Source organism: Tachypleus tridentatus, chromosome 1, assembly GCF_004210375.1.
Source record: "Tachypleus tridentatus isolate NWPU-2018 chromosome 1, ASM421037v1, whole genome shotgun sequence".
NCBI classification, from domain to species: Eukaryota; Metazoa; Arthropoda; class Merostomata; order Xiphosura; family Limulidae; genus Tachypleus; species Tachypleus tridentatus.
Window position 1 is genome coordinate 25,314,030 of NC_134825.1, and position 17,963 is coordinate 25,331,992.

General features: G+C 30.8%; 1 protein-coding gene across 4 annotated transcripts; it reads left to right on the forward strand.

Moving 5' to 3' along the window:
- The first annotated feature begins 349 nt into the window (after positions 1-349).
- Positions 350-17,123, forward strand: LOC143244651 (cytochrome P450 3A24-like). 4 transcript variants are annotated; one of them, XM_076489728.1, is made up of 14 exons: positions 350-612; positions 2,208-2,304; positions 2,627-2,679; positions 4,080-4,176; positions 4,622-4,756; positions 5,841-6,081; positions 10,653-10,792; positions 11,915-12,065; positions 12,402-12,465; positions 13,038-13,257; positions 13,553-13,644; positions 14,303-14,443; positions 15,874-16,036; positions 16,793-17,123. In XM_076489728.1, exons 1-14 carry the CDS (start codon positions 557-559, stop codon positions 16,877-16,879), a joined length of 1,737 nt encoding a protein of 578 aa, XP_076345843.1. In that variant the 5' UTR covers positions 350-556; the 3' UTR covers positions 16,880-17,123. The 4 variants fall into 4 exon arrangements, with proteins under 4 accessions (XP_076345843.1, XP_076345853.1, XP_076345870.1 ...); XM_076489738.1 differs by having other exon boundaries at positions 13,152-13,257; XM_076489746.1 differs by lacking the exon at positions 2,627-2,679 and having other exon boundaries at positions 597-612.
- The last annotated feature ends 840 nt before the right edge of the window (positions 17,124-17,963 follow it).

The following is a 17,963-nucleotide window of genomic DNA, read 5'->3' on the forward strand; positions in this document are numbered from 1 at the left end:
AAATGAAAATGTGTCCGTTTTTACATAGAAAATAAGTTAATTTCTAAATTTCATTATCCAAGGCACAAAAGCAACGTTTGAAGGGAATAATGACCATTTTCTGTACTTTTACAACATAAGCAATTAAAAAACAGCACATACTATCCAGGAACAAAGTTTGTGTTACATAGTGTAATCAGAGAACAATTAATTTTGTGTCAGGTCTTAAACACTATGACCTTGAGAGGCCTGCGTGTACTTCTTGTTGCTATCTTGTCTAAAATGAATTTCATTGGCGGCTTTAAACCTTGATTCCGATTGGTTCTAATTACTGGACGGCTGGTCTCATAATCCTTACTTAATGGTATAAAAAGACCCGGCTATCACCGTAACAAATAGTGACGAATTGTACAGAATAGTTGTGCCGAAAGTCATATAGAGAAGTCATACTTCCCTGTATAAAGTTTAAAGTGTTAAATTTGTCTTATTGCAGACGTGATTGTTTTGTTTCGTTTTTCAGTGACCATAATTATTTTGTTAGTTTATTCAGTTGTTTATTGTTTAGGTTCTGAGCACAATGTTCGGACCAGTAACGATCGTCCTTTTCATAATACTGTTCACAATCTGGATACTGTAAGTAGATTTTTCTGTATTTTAGAGACATTAGAGACATTATTTCAACATGAAACATCTTTTCTCTGCAGGCTACTATTGGTATCACTTGTTGTGAACATTTTCGTTTTTAATAAAATACGTTAAAGTACGTTTGTTTTCAGTTTTGTGCAAAGCTACACAAGAGCTATCTGTGTTAGCCATTCCTAATTTAGCAGTGTAAGATTAGTGGGAAGGGAGCTAGACAGCACCACCCGCTTCCAACTCTTGGGCTGCTCTTTTACCAACGAATAGTTGGATTCACCGTCACATAATAACGCCCCCACGGCGTCAAGGGCTAGTATGTTTGGTGTGACGAGGTTCAAACGCGCGACCCAAGATTACAAGTCGAACGCCTTAACCCACCTGGACATGCCAGCATTAAAGTAGGTACACTTCATACAAAGCTGGCTCTAAAATAGTATTGTCAGACAGTACTGATATGTGTGTGGAATCTTTCTAAAGGTACAGCCATATCAACAAGTTGCTGTTTGTCAATGAGATATTTCTAAAAACAAACTCCACCATTAACATTTTATTTAGCAGCTTATAATATATTATAAAATAAAGGGAAATTGGGTTTTCTCATGTTGTTTTATGTTAATTTCAACATCTATTACAAAATAGTAAAATTTTCTGATGGATTACATAATATTAGATTTAATATGTATTACAGAAAGTCAAAATAACCTCTCGTGGGTACTCTTAAGTTAGTTTCAATGTGTGATATAAAGAAGCAAACTAACGTGTAATACTCATACAACACATATATTAATATTTGTGTCTGAGTTGCTACACAGAAAAATGGTGAAAACTCAGTGTCATGCTTACCTCTATATTTGTAAAACGACAAAATTATTTTCGGTGCTAAAGCAATACGACACAGTTGATTACACGATACTTAATTTTCATTCACGACAACAGTTAAAATATATTTGTCATTTCCACGTCCTTGCACGTGTACTGAGTGCAGAACTATTATACATAAATATTTGATTTGAGGACATACTTACATTACAAAACCAATGTATTGAATTAAATTATTTTTGTAAAACAATACGTTATCACACTCTATACAAACTGAACTAAAATTACTAGGTACAGAGTATAATATAAAATAAGGATGGTTTTATTTTCAAACAAACATTCTATAATATAGCGACGGTCTCTCACTACCAGACTGTTGAGTTAATAAAGGTATTCATCTCTCGAGATATTATTATAACAGACGTACATATATATTCTTCAGAAAACAAAAATGCTTGAAAGTTGTCATATCATATTAACGTTTTGTTACTTTATTGTGAAAGTTGTTTCACCCCTAAATTTTGAATATTAGTTATTAAGATAACCATCATTCTGTTTTCCCTGGTCCAGAGGGAGTTCGGAGATCGTCGTAACAAACTGTCATTATGAGGGTTCGAAGTTTGAACTTTCTCAGTAATATAAAAAAAATGGTTGAAGGATGTTGTTAACTTATAAATGCATACTTTGGTTGAAGGATGCTGTTAACTTTTAGATGTGTAATTTGGTTAAAGAATGTTGTTAACTCTAACTTTTTATTTTCTAAACATTAGAAGGAGGAGAAAACATTTCAACAGTTTTGTCAAGCTAGGATTTCCAGGACCAAAACCTAATTTGTTTTTTGGTAACATGTGGGAACTATACTGGAAGGTATGATTTTATATTCTTTACTCAAAATAAAATTCAGTTGTTTAAACTGGTACTTTTATATTTCACTTTGAAAATATTACAGTCTTGTAGTTCTCTTCGTCTCTGGACATGTGTATAATGATATTTGTTTAAATGTGTAGTTAAATAATCTCTGCAAGAGGATTTTAAGCAAAAAATTCATAATTTGTTCTAGTAACAAGTGTAACATAAATGTTTTCTGATGTGTTTCTATGGTTTAAACGCCTAAATCAGGCAAATGAACAATAAAATAACCGCACTAATATGAAATGTAACAATTGATATCATATATCTATAAATACAGGGACCCCTTTCTTGTCTTCAAAATTGGATAGATCAGTATGGAAATGTTTTTATGTAAGTGATACATAATTATTATATACTTATACGAAATAAGTTTGTATTTATATCATATATACTTCTTTACGTCATCTAACCTCGAAGTAAAACAAAGTTTCAAAATATATACGAAATATCTTATCGATACTTTGAAAACTAAAATGTTGACTGAGTTTTAATAATTAGCATTAAACAAACTATCCTTAAATTGCTTTACACACAATATTTCACTACCTATCTTCATAAAGTAGCAAAGTAAAAATGAGTTTCTTAACATAGAATTCAATCTCTATTCACACTTTTCAACGTTGTATAAAACTATTGTCAGTGAGTGTTTCATTAATTACTATTATAACTTAGAATATTTTCATTACACTATTTTCTCTGCCTTCTCAACGTTTGGTGAATTTAAAAAGTTCTTTTGAGTTTTATAAATTAATATTAATTAAACTTTAGCAAGTTATGTTCATTAACATTCAGTTGAACTGATCAGGTCGCTGGTCTTTAATAATTAATAATTAATTTAATCATTCATTACTCATATATTTAGTTAAACTATTCAGGTCAGTATGTTATCATGTGTTTTCTTTAAGTTATCTCTGAGTTAAATTTCTTGAACAACAATAAACCAATAAGAGTGGTGCCATTAATTAACCGTTTTATTCAAAATAGTGAGTACATGTATTATTGTTAAATAAGTACCCAACTAAATTATTCAGCTACTAATTTCGGTCATTGAAAGTTTAGTGAATCTCTGTACTAACCCTAGCCAATGACGTGACATTTCTTATATAACGCTGTTTTAACCACATTAACTCTGTTTTTTTTTTTTTAAATAATCAATTGTTTGACACTGGAGTAAATTAATTAAATTTCTTGTTAAACTTGTTAACATTCTTAAAAATACTTAAAAACACCTTATTATATGCGGAACGTTTCACATTGTTAACTTAGTCAGCCATTGTTATCAAAATATTTCAACTTGAAACATGATTTTAATTATATTTTGTATCAGTAATGACACTTAAAGTCATTCTTTAATACTTAGTAGCAAATCAGCTAACACTAAATTTTGAAATTTAAAGAGATGACACTTTAGCACTATCTGTAGGTAAAAAGAGAAAGTAAACTAATTATTGGTTATATTGTTTTCTTTTCTGATCAGCTTATTATTAAACCAAGTTACAATTGTACATATCTGATATTAGCAAATTGATACAGGACAGTTATTTGGAAAAGAAATAATGATATATTCTCATCAACTTTTATATGTTAATTCTAACAAATATATATATTAATAGGATGCGGTGTAAGACAACACAGTATCCCTAGTTTCACTTCAAGCAACTAGTTTTGAAACAAAGGTGTTATCTTATAAGGAACAAGCTATAGTTTTTATGTTGATTTCCGTATTCCAGCTACTTCTTTGGAATGAGACCAGTTTTGGTGGTGATGGATCTCGACCTGTTAAAAGAAATTCTGATTAAGGATTTCATGGATTTTGCAGATCGACCAGTAAGGATTATTTCTACCCATGTGCCTTTTGTTAATGTAAAGTATTAATTAATGTTATAGTATGTTTGAAAACTTTTACACAAAGTTTCTCTTTCAATCCAAACCTGACTTTGTTTCATTAAATATTACTATACAATAATAATTTTTGACAAACCAAGTTTAAAACAACGCCAAATTTCTTACATAATATAATTTATATCGTTTTTTTCTGTAAAACCACTTACCATATTGTGATCAATTATATTAAAAACTAATTTATTTGAGTAACAGTTTTTATACATATTATTTCTTACAGCTCGTGTTGTTAAATATTCTAGTATCAGTGATACTGGTTATATGTCGTATATGTAAACAACCAACAGTGTATTCAGTAGTGAAATAACTGAATATTGTGGACTTCTTCAAGGTGTTTCTTTTGCATCGTGTTTTATCATTGGGTTTTTAGGGTCTTTTTGAATTAGATCCACCAAGGAAACCGGGAGAACCTATTAACGACTTCCTAATTTTCCTGCGTGGAACTCGCTGGAAGAGAGTTAGAAGTGTAATAACCCCTTCCTTTACTACCCTGAAACTTAAAACAGTAAGTATTAATAACTTTATTCAACTCGTGAATATTCACAGATGTCTTCTTTAGAACAACTATAAAATACAGTTCTTTTTTCAGAAGTTCGTATGTCCTTAGCTCAAATGCATATTTACATCCAGATAAAGACTTGACAAACACCACCTGTAACAGTTTATTAAACACATTTTAACTATCCTTCACAGTTCACAATTAGAAAGTTCATTCACACAACATGCAATCGAGTTTCACCCTTTTATAAAATAAAAGGGTTGCTTGACATTATATTAACCCCATTCATTTTCCTTATGGCTATTCATTGCTCCACAATATCTTCTCAATAGATCAATTGAAAGTTTCAAGGGTTATAATACTAAACTACAAGCTTTCATACCCTTGGCGTGTACAGTACAGATATTCCGTTGTGTGCCCTTCTATTTAACTAGAAACCAACAATGGATTTGGAATACGTTAATGCTGTTTCAGAGGAAGTAATATTGTTTTAATTTCGTTATCCTGAGCATACTTTAAAATATATCAAGTAGTTTAACAAGCTACATCAACAACTTTGTTTATTGTTCGAACAAAGAACAACTCTTTTGAGCAACAAAGGTTACAACCGTTATTCTACGAAAGAAACTTTTAATCAGTTGATGACCTTAAAATCATGTGAAAAACGCGAATTTTTTTGTTTATTCTGTCGACAACACAAAGGTTAGAAACAATATATTTGTAAAAAAAAGAAAGTATTCACGCAAATATAGAACGAACTATATTTTACTAAATATTTATTTGAATATTTTTGAAGGATTCATAAATCCTTCATGAATTCATAAAGGATTCATTACTGTAAATCCGTCTTACAGTAAATTATGTTAAATATTTTTCCCTTAATTTTTACTAATCTTACTAATAGAATATTCCAACACACACTTCGATATTTAACGAAAATGTATAATTTGATATGCAATGCTTTGTTCTTCAACCAACAGATAAGAATAAGACGAACATTCACGTGTACTTATTTACAACATATAACCATATTGTGTAGTATTTTAAATTATTTCGTTTTTAAATATAACTTTCTCTTTTCGTTCACTAGATGGCACAAACTATGGATGAAACTATAAATGACTTATTCAGAAATATTGAGGAATATTCTAGACAAGAAAATTACCTAGACGTATATAAGCTATTCCAGGCCATGACTATGGACGTTATGGTTAAATGTGCTTTAGGAATTGATGCACATGTTCAGAAAAATCCAATGGAACACGAGTTAATCCATCATGCCAAAGTAATTTTCGGTACTTCAATACAGTCGTTGCTTTTCCTCATTCACAGTAAGAGTTTTGGTATTTTGGTGTGTATAATAGTTTTAATAAGTTTGTTATAGTGGAGAAAGTGTGTATGAAATTGTTTAAATTTGTATCATTTGCTTAACAGTGTTAGGATGACACTTCAAACGTACTCTCTACCGAGGGAAGGAAGATGTCGTCAAAGATGACGAGTCCAAATGTTGTCATTAGATAGAAGGATGTTTGTGACGGTCTTACAAGATACCATTACTCATACAATACATGTCTCATCATGTTGATAATTAGTTAATTAAAGAATCCTGAAAGGATGCTTAATACTAATTCATTAAATGGTTAAATATTAATTCGTCCTAAAAAGGATGGTTAACACTAATTCATTTATAAGTTCTTCATTAATTAAATTACTTGCAATTAATTCATCATAGAAAAAGAACGCTTAGCTAATTTATGAGTTAATTAATTTTCATATCATAAAGGGACTATATCTTTCTAAGTAAGGTTAAAATTTTTCAGTGATACACTAAGATGTCAAAACTATGTTCAGTGTAACATTGTCGTAATTATTTTCATTTTACCATACACACTATACATGTCTGTTCATTTAAACCGCACTAAAAAGGTGAAAATATCATACAATATTCAAAATATTTGACTTAATACAACATTGTACATCGTCAATAAAACGTTTATTATACAATAACACTTTTACCAACTTTTCACAAATAATTTTCGCATTTTTACATGATAAAGTATGTGTTTCATGTGAGAAAATTACAAAACTTTGGTGATTTTAAAATATTGGATAAGATGTCAATGAAAGATTATCCATGTTTTGAAAACATGACGAGATAAAACTTTTTTTAAATAGTCGAAAAATAATTACTAATTTATAACTGAAAGTTTTTTTACAATGGTAATTGACAACTAAATTTTTACAATAGCAATTGACAACTAAATTTTTTACAATGGTAATTGACAAGTAAAGTGTTTTTTACAATGATAATTGTCAAGTAATTTTTTACAATGGTAATTGACAACTAAAGTGTTTTTTACAATGGTAATTGACAACTAAAGTTTTTTTTACAATGGTAATTGACAAGTAAAGTGTTTTTACAATGGTAATTGACAACTAAAGTTTTTTATATTATGGAGATTGTTTTGATTGATTAATAATGTGATAGAACAAGTATGTACAGCAGTTATTAGACACAAGGGGTAATCTTACATTCAACTGTTTTGTCAATGATCTCGTGACAACCACAGATGAACAGAGAAGTGTCAAAGTGTGACTGAAATGTTATTCTTCAAGCATTCTTTTCAAATAACATAGAATTATAGCTGAATTTTTTATGTGATGTATTTATATGTTATGATTTAAAATGAATAATCGATAAAAAAATTGTAAGTTTTCCTATTTTGAGTATTAGCGAACTAATTGTTGAAAGAATAATATACGAGAATCTCCTATATTGTGACAGTATATTCTTCCTAATCATTGATGACGTCATTTAGATAATGATTGATGTCATTATCATTTGCTCATAACATGAGTGACCAAATGATCATCTTTAACACATGTTCGAATCGCATTTGTGAGTTATTTTTTAGTGTTTCAGGAACTTTAATAGAAAATATATGAATTACCAGTAAGTCATTCCGTTATTATTTTTAGATGTAGGAAAAATGAATTACTAGGAAAATAACATGAAGGTGAAAGAGTATGTGTTTGTATAATTAACAGGGTGCCTGGTGTTCCTGAGATATTTTAGGTAATTAGTATATGCTGTGAACACAACAATAAGTTTGCAGACATGTTTTCAATACTGGTAGTAAGCAGAGCACAGATACCCATTCTCTTGCTTTGTGTTTAACTATAAACAAAAAACAAATAACGCTGTGTGTAATTCTTATGACATTGACTATCAGTGTAATAAGTGTTTACGTAAAGAAAACCTTTGACCTGTCTTTGATTTAAAAAGTGTCATAAAATAAACTAATCACTGCTGTGAGGTAGATCAAAACTGGCTTTTGTCAATGATATAAATTTTCATCTAATATGTAGCAATAATATTTCTAAATATTATACAATTAAAAATAATAATAAAATCTCGCTTATTTGAGTAGAATCGATCTTTCATTTAGAAAAATTGTTCTGAGCCGACTGTTACAGTCTGAGAATTTGCTGTATATTGCGCATAGTTTGCAATAATTTTACACTAACAAGTATTTAGAATACACAGTTAGCGTTTTGTACAACTTTGTAGGCAGATTGCAAAAATGTTTCATCATTGATAAGCAAATTTGATAAACGTACAGTTTGAAAAAATACAAAAATTGCACTGAACTGACATGCATCACAACATATTTATATAATTATACAGTTTTTATGGTAAGTGATCTTTTGTATATATATATGAATATATATATATATATATACATAATAAACATTGAACTGCATAATTCATGTTATCATAAACTTTGATAACTTCGTTTTACCACCGAATAGTAGAATTGAACGTAACATTGTAACGACCCCACGGTTGAAACGACGAGCATATTTGGTGTGATGGGTATTTGAACCAGAGACCCTTAGATTACGGGTCGAGTGTCCCTACCACTGTCCATGACAGACCTAACTTATAACAAAAACAATAGCTAGAAATTTGTATATTGTCTGTTTCATGATATAACGTCTTGTGTTGTAGGTGTCAGTTATTAGTAAGTCATTCATTTATTATATTTAACTGTTGGACATTTATTAGTTATGTATGATTTGTAAAACGTTAAGTGTCTTACAGAACATTGTCTTAAAGACTCTATGAACCGTTTAGATAAGTATTCCATACTTTCACATATTTTTTGTACGTTTGAAGTTGAAAAACTGTTATTTAAAAAAATGTACAGATACAGTAAGTGAATAATTTATTATTAATGATAAATAAAGAACTTTAACACAATTAAATCTGGACGTTGACAGTTTGTACAAATAATGTTGTTGTATATTGGTTAAATTCGTATATTAATAATAGTGATTAAGGATATTTGAAGATTCGCCTTTTAAAAATAAATACAAATTATTTTGTGACACATCAGTAAAACTGTTATTGTATAATAAACGTATTGTTGAAGATGTAAAATATTGTATAAAGTCAAAGTAGAATTTTATGTATTGCATAATATTGCTCCTTTTAAGCGCATTTAAATTTACACACATTTATTGCAAATGCGAAACAAAATGTATCATATTACATTTTTTTTTAATTAAGCACAAAGCTACTTGAGGGCTATCTGTGCTAGCCGTCCCTAATTTACCAGTGTAAAACTAGAAGGAAAGCAGCTAGTCATCACCATCCATCGCCAAATCTTGGGCTACTCTTTTACCAACGAATAGTGGGATTGACTGACACATTATAACGCTCGCACGGCTGAAAGGGCGAGTATTTTTGACGCGATGTGGATGCGGACCCGCGACGCTTAGCCATGCCGGGCCCATATTACATTAAATAAAGCTATGTAACACAACTTTTGTTCCTTGATAGTATGTGTTATTTCTCAATTGCTTATGTTGTAAAAGTACAGAAAATGGCCATTATTCCCTTCAAACTTTGCTTTTGTGACCTGTATAATTAACCTATTTTCCATGTAAATATAATAAACGTTTCCTTGACGATGTAAAATGTATAATAAGGTTATAGTTTCAAATATTGTATGATATCGCATCTTTTAGGGCGATATATACCTAAAGACATATGTTATGGGTGTGTAGTAAAATGCATATAATTGTGATATTGTTACATAAAATATTGCCATTGACATATTATAATATCATTGAAAATCTTTAAGCACTTGAGTGAGGTACTGTTCTTATAGGACACGAAATTTAATTACCTGATGAATTAGGGTTAAGAATCTTTTTTCTACGACAAATTAATTAAAATTGACTTCCTGAATTAATTATCAATGAACGAGAGTTAAGCGTCCTTTTGAGGACGTAGTAAATATAATTGATTTAATGAATTACTGTAAGCATTCTTTTTAAGACGATTTAATTAATTAATTATCGGCATGATGAGATATATATTATAAGATTAATGGCTGTCTGTTTTGTTGTCCTATCAACGTGCCCCCAACAACACGCCTTTTAATTAAAACTTTTGACGGCATGACCACCTGTAATGGCGATCTAGTCACAAGTTCCCATTGACGTCCACACTAATAATAACGTTTGGAAATATGATCCCGTCATCTAAAGTGACACCTTCCCTTTGCACCCATCTAGCGACCTCTTTTATTCAATCTGAATTGCTGGATTTACTACTGCTGCCTTTTGGTTCTTAACAAAAAGTACTATGCATGAAAAAAGGCAGATACTGTGACCTAACAGCATCGAAATAAACGAAAAATGTACCACCTATTTATCGTTCCAAATGTTCATTAATGATTATAATATAATTTTACGTCCTAATTATATCTAATTTTTATAAACGCAATTGAAAAATAAAACTGATGATATAAAATGTTATTTTACATAGTTTACCACAAACAATATGGTTTTTGTCGTATATCTTCAATACGATTTTATGGTTGTGTTTTAGTGTCGTTTCCGGCTTTTGGTTGGTTCACAAGAAATATCAGACATCTTCAATATAAATTTTGGAACAAAGGTTCCAATCCATTTCTCGATCTTGTGGAGGTTTGTCGTCATGTTATGAAATCACGAGCAGCTGATCCAGCGGTATGTGTAAAAATATACCTTGACATCAACTAGTTAACCCTTATATTAACGCTTATATTAACAAAACATTAGAACTAGGTTTAATATAGACTTTTACGAATCTATTGTGCTGCTAAGACATAGTGATTAAAACATTTGACTCGTAATCTCTAGTTCGAATCTTCTCACCGATTATACCCGTCTGAGCCATGGAGAAATGATAATGCGTCGGCCAATCGGCCCGACATGGCCAAGTGGATTAGGGCTTGCGACTAGAATCTGAGGGTCTCGTGTTCGCATCCCCGTCGCGCCAAGCATGCTCGCCCTTTTAGCCGTGGGGCGTTATAATGTTACGGTCAATCCCACTATTCGTTGGTAAAAGAGTAACCGAGGAGTTGGCGGCGGGTGGTGATGACTAGCTGCCTTCCCTCTAGTCGTACACTGCTAAATTAAGGACGGCTAGCGCAGATAGCCCTCGAGTAGCTTTTCGCGAAATTGAAAAACAAACAAAACAGTCAACTACTCTGTGTTTTCATTGGCAGTGAACGGCGTTTTTTGTTGCCTTTCTTGTAATCTATCATTTTAGCGAATCACTCTAATAGCTTTGCGTATTCTTTATTAACAATCATACAAAGGAATATACTACGTTCACAACTTTAAATGCGATTGATTTTTGTATTGGAGGAATTAATGTAAATAAGTACTAATTATTTTTTGAATGAAAGAAAGATAATCTTTTATATATGTATATTTGGAAAACCATTTATATATCGTTCTTAGCTTGAATAAATATACCTTACACGCAAACAAAGAATTAAAACATGACATGAAAACACTTCAGCTTCACACATGGTTCTGATACATCCCGTTCCACCACAACTTTATTTCGACTGTTGTTTTCATGAGATTTTCTGATATTTAAACTAGTTTCAATATAAATAACTCAAACTTCAGAATACTGCTCTTTGTCCACAAACGTTTTAACTATCGGCGGATCATAAGTTAATGGCAAAGAAAAACTTTAGGCTAAGAAAATAGATTATGATATAAAAGAAAGTATTATAGTTTCTCATAGGTGTAATACCTAAACAACTAGAGTGTTGCTAACGGTATCCATGGATTTTTTTTATTGTTCTGATATAGAAAAGACGGAATGATCTTCTCCAGTTAATGATGGACTCTCAGAACATCAGTGTCAACGTTACGAAGGTTACAGGGAATCAACTAACCGCTGGAGAAGAAACATACAAATCACACCCTGACGAAAGTACACATGTTAACGACCAGTTTAATGGTATTTATTATGACCCGTTATAACACCATGATCATCTTCCTCTCCATGTAACTGTGATCCAGGTTTTAGCAACTGATAAAGAGGAACTTGAAACATTATCACAGACAACAAATATGTCCATGAAACCCTAAAAACTTCTAACTGTAATTCTTCGTGTAATGGTGTGAGCAGTAAAATTAATGTTTACTAAAGTTAAGACAAGAATATACTCCTCATACGTGTTATATGTACTTTGATTTGCAGATATAAAACAAAATTATATTCATTAATAACATAATTTCATAAAAGTCTTAAATTCATTTGAGTACTTATTATACATTTCTTGTATCATTATAGTTTCCAAGAGTGGACTATCTGACAATGAAGTGTTGTACAACGCTATGTTGGCTTTAGTAGCAGGGTAACTGTAGTTCTTTTAATGGTCATTTTATCATTAATTACAACATATTGCTGGTTGTAATAGCATACTAATTGCAATTAGTTTAACAGTTCGGTAATCACTAATAATCTACTGTATTAACTTGTAATATTATATTATCATTAACTAAGTTACTTCAACAGTTAGAAATACTCAGAAGTAATAATATTACCCTTAATACATTACTATTATTTTAAAATCACTTCAACTATTACAAATACTTAAGTAATAATACTACCCTTAATACATTACTATTATTTTAAAATTATACCCACTGTTACAAATACTTAAATACTAATAATACCCTTAATGCATTAGTATTATTTTAAAATCAATTTCACTGTTACAAATAATTAGAAGTAATAATATAACCCTTAATATAATACTATTATTTTAAAATTATTTCAACCGTTACAAATACTTAGAAGTAATAATATTACCCTTAATATATTACTATTATAATTTTAACTTTAGGGCATAACAAAGTTCATATTCCTTTAAACTTAAATTTTTCTTCTGTTTCTTGTTTTTGTATAACTCATTTCATATTGAAGTCAACCCCTGTGTCACAGCAGTAAGTTTAATCAATCGAGTTTCGATACTGATGCTGGGCCGAGCACAGGTTGCCCATTGTGCTCAAGGACAACACACATATATTTTTCTTTCAGCTATGAAACAACTAGTTCTGCTCTTGGTTACACCATACACCTACTGGTGCAGCACCCTAAAGTCCAAGAAAAATTAAGACAAGAGGTAGACGAGTTTGTTGGAAAAGTACGTATATTACAATATAGTTCACAACTTTGGCTTGTTAGTAATATATCATTTTGAATGTTTCAGCTGTTGTAAACAGTGCTTACCTTAAACAGAGATCAGAAAATACTTTCACAAAAATTATGAATTTATTCACATAATCTAGAAATCTCGAGTAAGTATTAACTTTAAAAAGCTAATCATCATTTTTCCATGAAGGGTACATTAAACTTAGATTTTTCGTTTCGTACGATAAGATCGAATTGATCTGTATTTTGTTTAATAAAATACCGTTCACAGAAATGTAATATTTTAGGGAGGAAACTTGGACTATTTGTCTGTCCATAAACTCCGTTATCTGGATCAGGTTTTCAGCGAATGTCTCCGGGTTTATCCACCAGTTTTTCTGTAAGTTTTGAATATTTTTACGTGAACATAAATATCAAAATATTTATCGTAGCCAACAAATACGAGAGAAATATTTTAAAATCAAAATATCTTATACCAACGAAATGGAAAACAAAGGAAAAATAGTAGGTATTTCTAAGCGATTTACTACATTAAATTACATAGAAAACGTTAAATTATATAGAACACATTAAATTATATACAACTAGAGGTTCTCTGAGGATCATAAACTTCGTTAGTTTGACTACGTTGTAGTGTCATGAAACGTATCAATGATTTAAATCTTGGATTAATAGTCACTATAAGTCAGGGGTCGTCAAATGTAGGGTTTATACCAATACAAAAGGAACTAGAAGGTCACTCAGTAGAGTTCATACAGTTACTCAACTTTGATCATATTCAGCTCTCAATAAATATGAAAATGTGTCCGTACGTCGTTTGTTATCAACAAACTTGATTCATTCTTGGCAGGAGAATAAGGAATAATATTCTAAACATGTTTCATCAAAATGTGGTCAATTTGACTGAATTATAGAGCAAATAATAACGTAAAAGAACGAATAATGTAACGGTTGCCATGCTAGAATCTCAGGGGGATTTCGGTTTTTGTCTGGGAATTACGGTTGTGCTGTAATAATTCGTTATTTTATATTAATAGGTTTGTTAATCGTGAGGCAAATAGAGATATAACATATGGATCCATTCAAATTCCGAAAGGAACGGCTGTACAGGTTCCTGTTTACCACCTTCATCACAACCCAGCTCTATGGCCAGACCATGAAACGTTTGATCCAGAAAGGTAATTACAACATATATATATATATTGTGTTTGCTTTGTTTCTTTTCACCTTGCATGACCTTGCAGCTACTAACGCACTATATTTTTTTTCTTGAAGTTATAGGTAACGCAGTATAACAGTGTAAAATAAAGACAAAATAACTTTCCAATAATGCCAGGTATATAATTGCCAGACTAATGGGGTTTTTATTGAAAGGTTCAACATACGAGTGGTGAAATGGCGTTTAATTCAATAACACTTTTAAGTGTGTAAGATTATAATTATGACAACTCGTTAATAGGAGTCCACCACTGGTACAGCAGTAGGTGTACGGATTTACTACGCTAAAGTCAGGGGTTCGATGGACTCAGCAGATAGTCCAATGTGGCTTTGCTATAAGAAAAAACACACACGCACACGCTCGTTAATAGGGTAAAATTACGTGAATAGTAAGTGCTAATTTTTCAATCTCATCATTTACATGAGGGCACTTGACAAGTTTATTACCGAAGATAATTACCACTGTTCTTGTTTCTTCGATATTTCGCGTAATGAAAAATATTTTAGTTTTATATAAAGCTTGCGACCTTCGATCGACTTCTTTTCTTTGTTTCTATCTATTACTTTATTAAAGTAGCAGAATATATGCTTATGTTTATAGAAAAAACGCTTTGGGTCGGAAGGTCCTGTTTCCTGACCATTTTACGGATGAGGTTATTTTTGTCTTCGGAGCCATTTGCTGTTCTAAACATTCCATTTTACCAGTTTTCTACACTTCAATATTTAATATTTTCATTTTTAAAAGTTGTCTGCTTTTGTTCTATAAGTAGCATTCGTTCGAAAGGGTTAAAATATGGTTTATAACCGAAAATATAACCATGACAACAGTAAACTGGAGAAATGTCGAGAAACTGTCATAAATTAGTTTGTACAGCTGACAAACACATCGTTCATTCTTCCATAACTTGTATCTATAGCGATACAAAGGAAAATTAAAATATTGAAATCATTTTAAAAAATGGCTACCTAACTCTACTTAAACAGTTGCGAAATGCTGGTTCCCAGTTCTAATAGTTTTATAGTAAGTAGAAATATTTTATTCAAAATTCCTGCTTAGTAGTATGCTAAGAAATGCTATTCATTATTTTAAATTATAGAAAAATGAAAATATTTAGTAATTACGAAATTATTACAGGAAACTTATAACGGGACATCGCATATCATTTATGTTTAATATCATTTATAAACTTGTGTTAGACAATCGATTCAGTATTTAGTAAGCTATCGAATATTTTGCTCAAAATAGAAGAAAAATTCTTTAGTTTCTCAAATTGAGCAAACGCCACTTTATACATATATATATTCTTTATACGATTGTCTATACAATGTTATTGTTTTAACAACTTTACCAACACTTTACACCTAAATTTTTACTTTAAATATATTTCAGGTTTTCTGTTGATAATCACGACCACCATCCACTTGCTTGGCAACCATTTGGACATGGACCTAGAAACTGTATTGGGATGAGATTCGCTCAGCTCGAAGCCAAGATGGCCATAACTCGAATAGTTCAGAAGTACTACTTGATGCCTTGTGAGAAAACAGAAAAGGTAACCATAACAGAATATATATTTATTTTGTAACTTGTCCAACCAAACCGTGGATGCGTTATAATGTGACAGTCAATCCCGCTGTTCGTTGGTAAAAGAGTAGCACAAGAGTTGGCGGTGGGTGGTGATGACTACCTCTCTTCCCTGTAGTCTTACACCACTAAATTAAAGACGGCGAGCATAAATAGCCCTCGAGTAGCTTTGTGCGAAATTCAAAAAACAAACAAACAATCACATGTATATAGTATGCTTGTCAATTTTTCTAATCTTTGGTGTTTCTTCGTTTTTTAGCGTATTGGAAAATACGTTCAAATAAATATAAGTTTCCTTTTAAAACTTGTAAATGTACACTTTAGTGATAATTAATTTTAAGCAACGTCTCCATGGAGATAAAAGTCAAGGTGATATAACCTTCTTGGAAAATATTTATTTGAGAACTGGTCATGTCCTAAATTAGAATGATTTATTTGAATTGTTACATATATAATTTTACTTTTTTGATGATATTCATCGAGTATATATGTTTAGTCAAATGAATATATCTTAACTTTGACTTCATTACATTAAACCTCTCATAATTTACAACTGATTTTACGTTATCCACTCATAAACCTTTGATTAGAAATTATCTGAATTCTGCAGTAGGATAACTTTTGTTTTTTAACAATTCACGCACAAAATATATATAGAAAAACTGATTTAAAGTGAAATTACAATTCTTTATAATAATGTTTTTGTTGTTGTTTTTTCTATCAGAAACTGACCGTCAGACTCGGTATCAATATTATGAATCCTGCAAATGGAGTTTTTGTAAAATTTATCCCAAGAAATTCCCCGAAATGACGTATTAAAACACCAACATAACCTTTTTCAAGCTAGTCCACAACTGGATGTTCAATAAGCAGTGTAAAAATGTTTTAAATATGATTGAATATTGAGTTTGTGGTACACTTTCACGTATATTTTTGTCAAAGTGCGATTCTCATTTATCTCTTTGAAATACTTCGTACCTTCCAATATTCAATATTGAAATAAGAAATGATGTGTATTATGTTTTACCTTAATCAATAAAAGTTCTCTAAACTTATATTTTTTGAAACTATATGACTTAGAAAAATAAGACTTAAAACTTTCAGTAGTATTATACTGCAATTATAGCTTTATTATATTACTTCAATAATTCAGAGAATAATAGTTGTGAAGCGAAAATGCATTCTGGGGTTATATTTTATTAAAACACCGAACACATTGTGGTGTTAGCTGTTTGGCTAGAAATGTTTGAATAGTTACGGTATTTATTGCCCGGCACGGCGCCAAAGGTTGTAACATGCACGTCCATCTTAGATGTTGGGAAGAGAGGTGGAGAAAATGGAATTATAGACCCCACAAACAATGAAGTCATCAGAAAAAATGACGTCATAGTTACAGGAAGTATCGTCAGATGGCGTATTGCTGTTAAAGATTGAAGACAGAGAGAGTGTTGATATACGTGCCACCATAGTTCATCGAAGTGGAGCCATACAATAATGCTACCAGAGATGATGACGACACCTGTCTGAACGTCAGAGCCTGCACTGTTTCTATGAGTGACCACATGAGTGACCTTTGTACTTCCTAACAAGCAACAGTCTTGACGTCAGACAGAGGTTTATCTCAAAGTTTTACGAGAAATACATCAAGTAAATGATAAATATTGTTATTTTAAATAACAGTGAAGACAAACAGGACATAATTCTTTTGTCATGTTTATTTGTAACAAAATCAAAACATACACAGAAGTTAAATTAGAATTTTTCAGGAAGATAAAAGTGTATAAAGTAAATTACTAAATATAATATATGATTTTTTTTTAAAAATAATGTAAAGTTAAACAGCAGGTATATTATAATCATTCAGAATACTGTGTGCCCCAAAGTAACAGTATCCT

Coding starts and splice junctions, on each gene's coding strand:
- LOC143244651 (XM_076489728.1), top strand. CDS start 557: ATGTTCGGACCAGTAACGATCGTCCTTTTCATAATACTGTTCACAATC. Junction 613..2,207: donor CTGTTCACAATCTGGATACT/GTAAGTAGATTT, acceptor TCTAAACATTAG/AAGGAGGAGAAAACATTTCA. Junction 12,066..12,401: donor TGTTAACGACCAGTTTAATG/GTATTTATTATG, acceptor GTATCATTATAG/TTTCCAAGAGTGGACTATCT.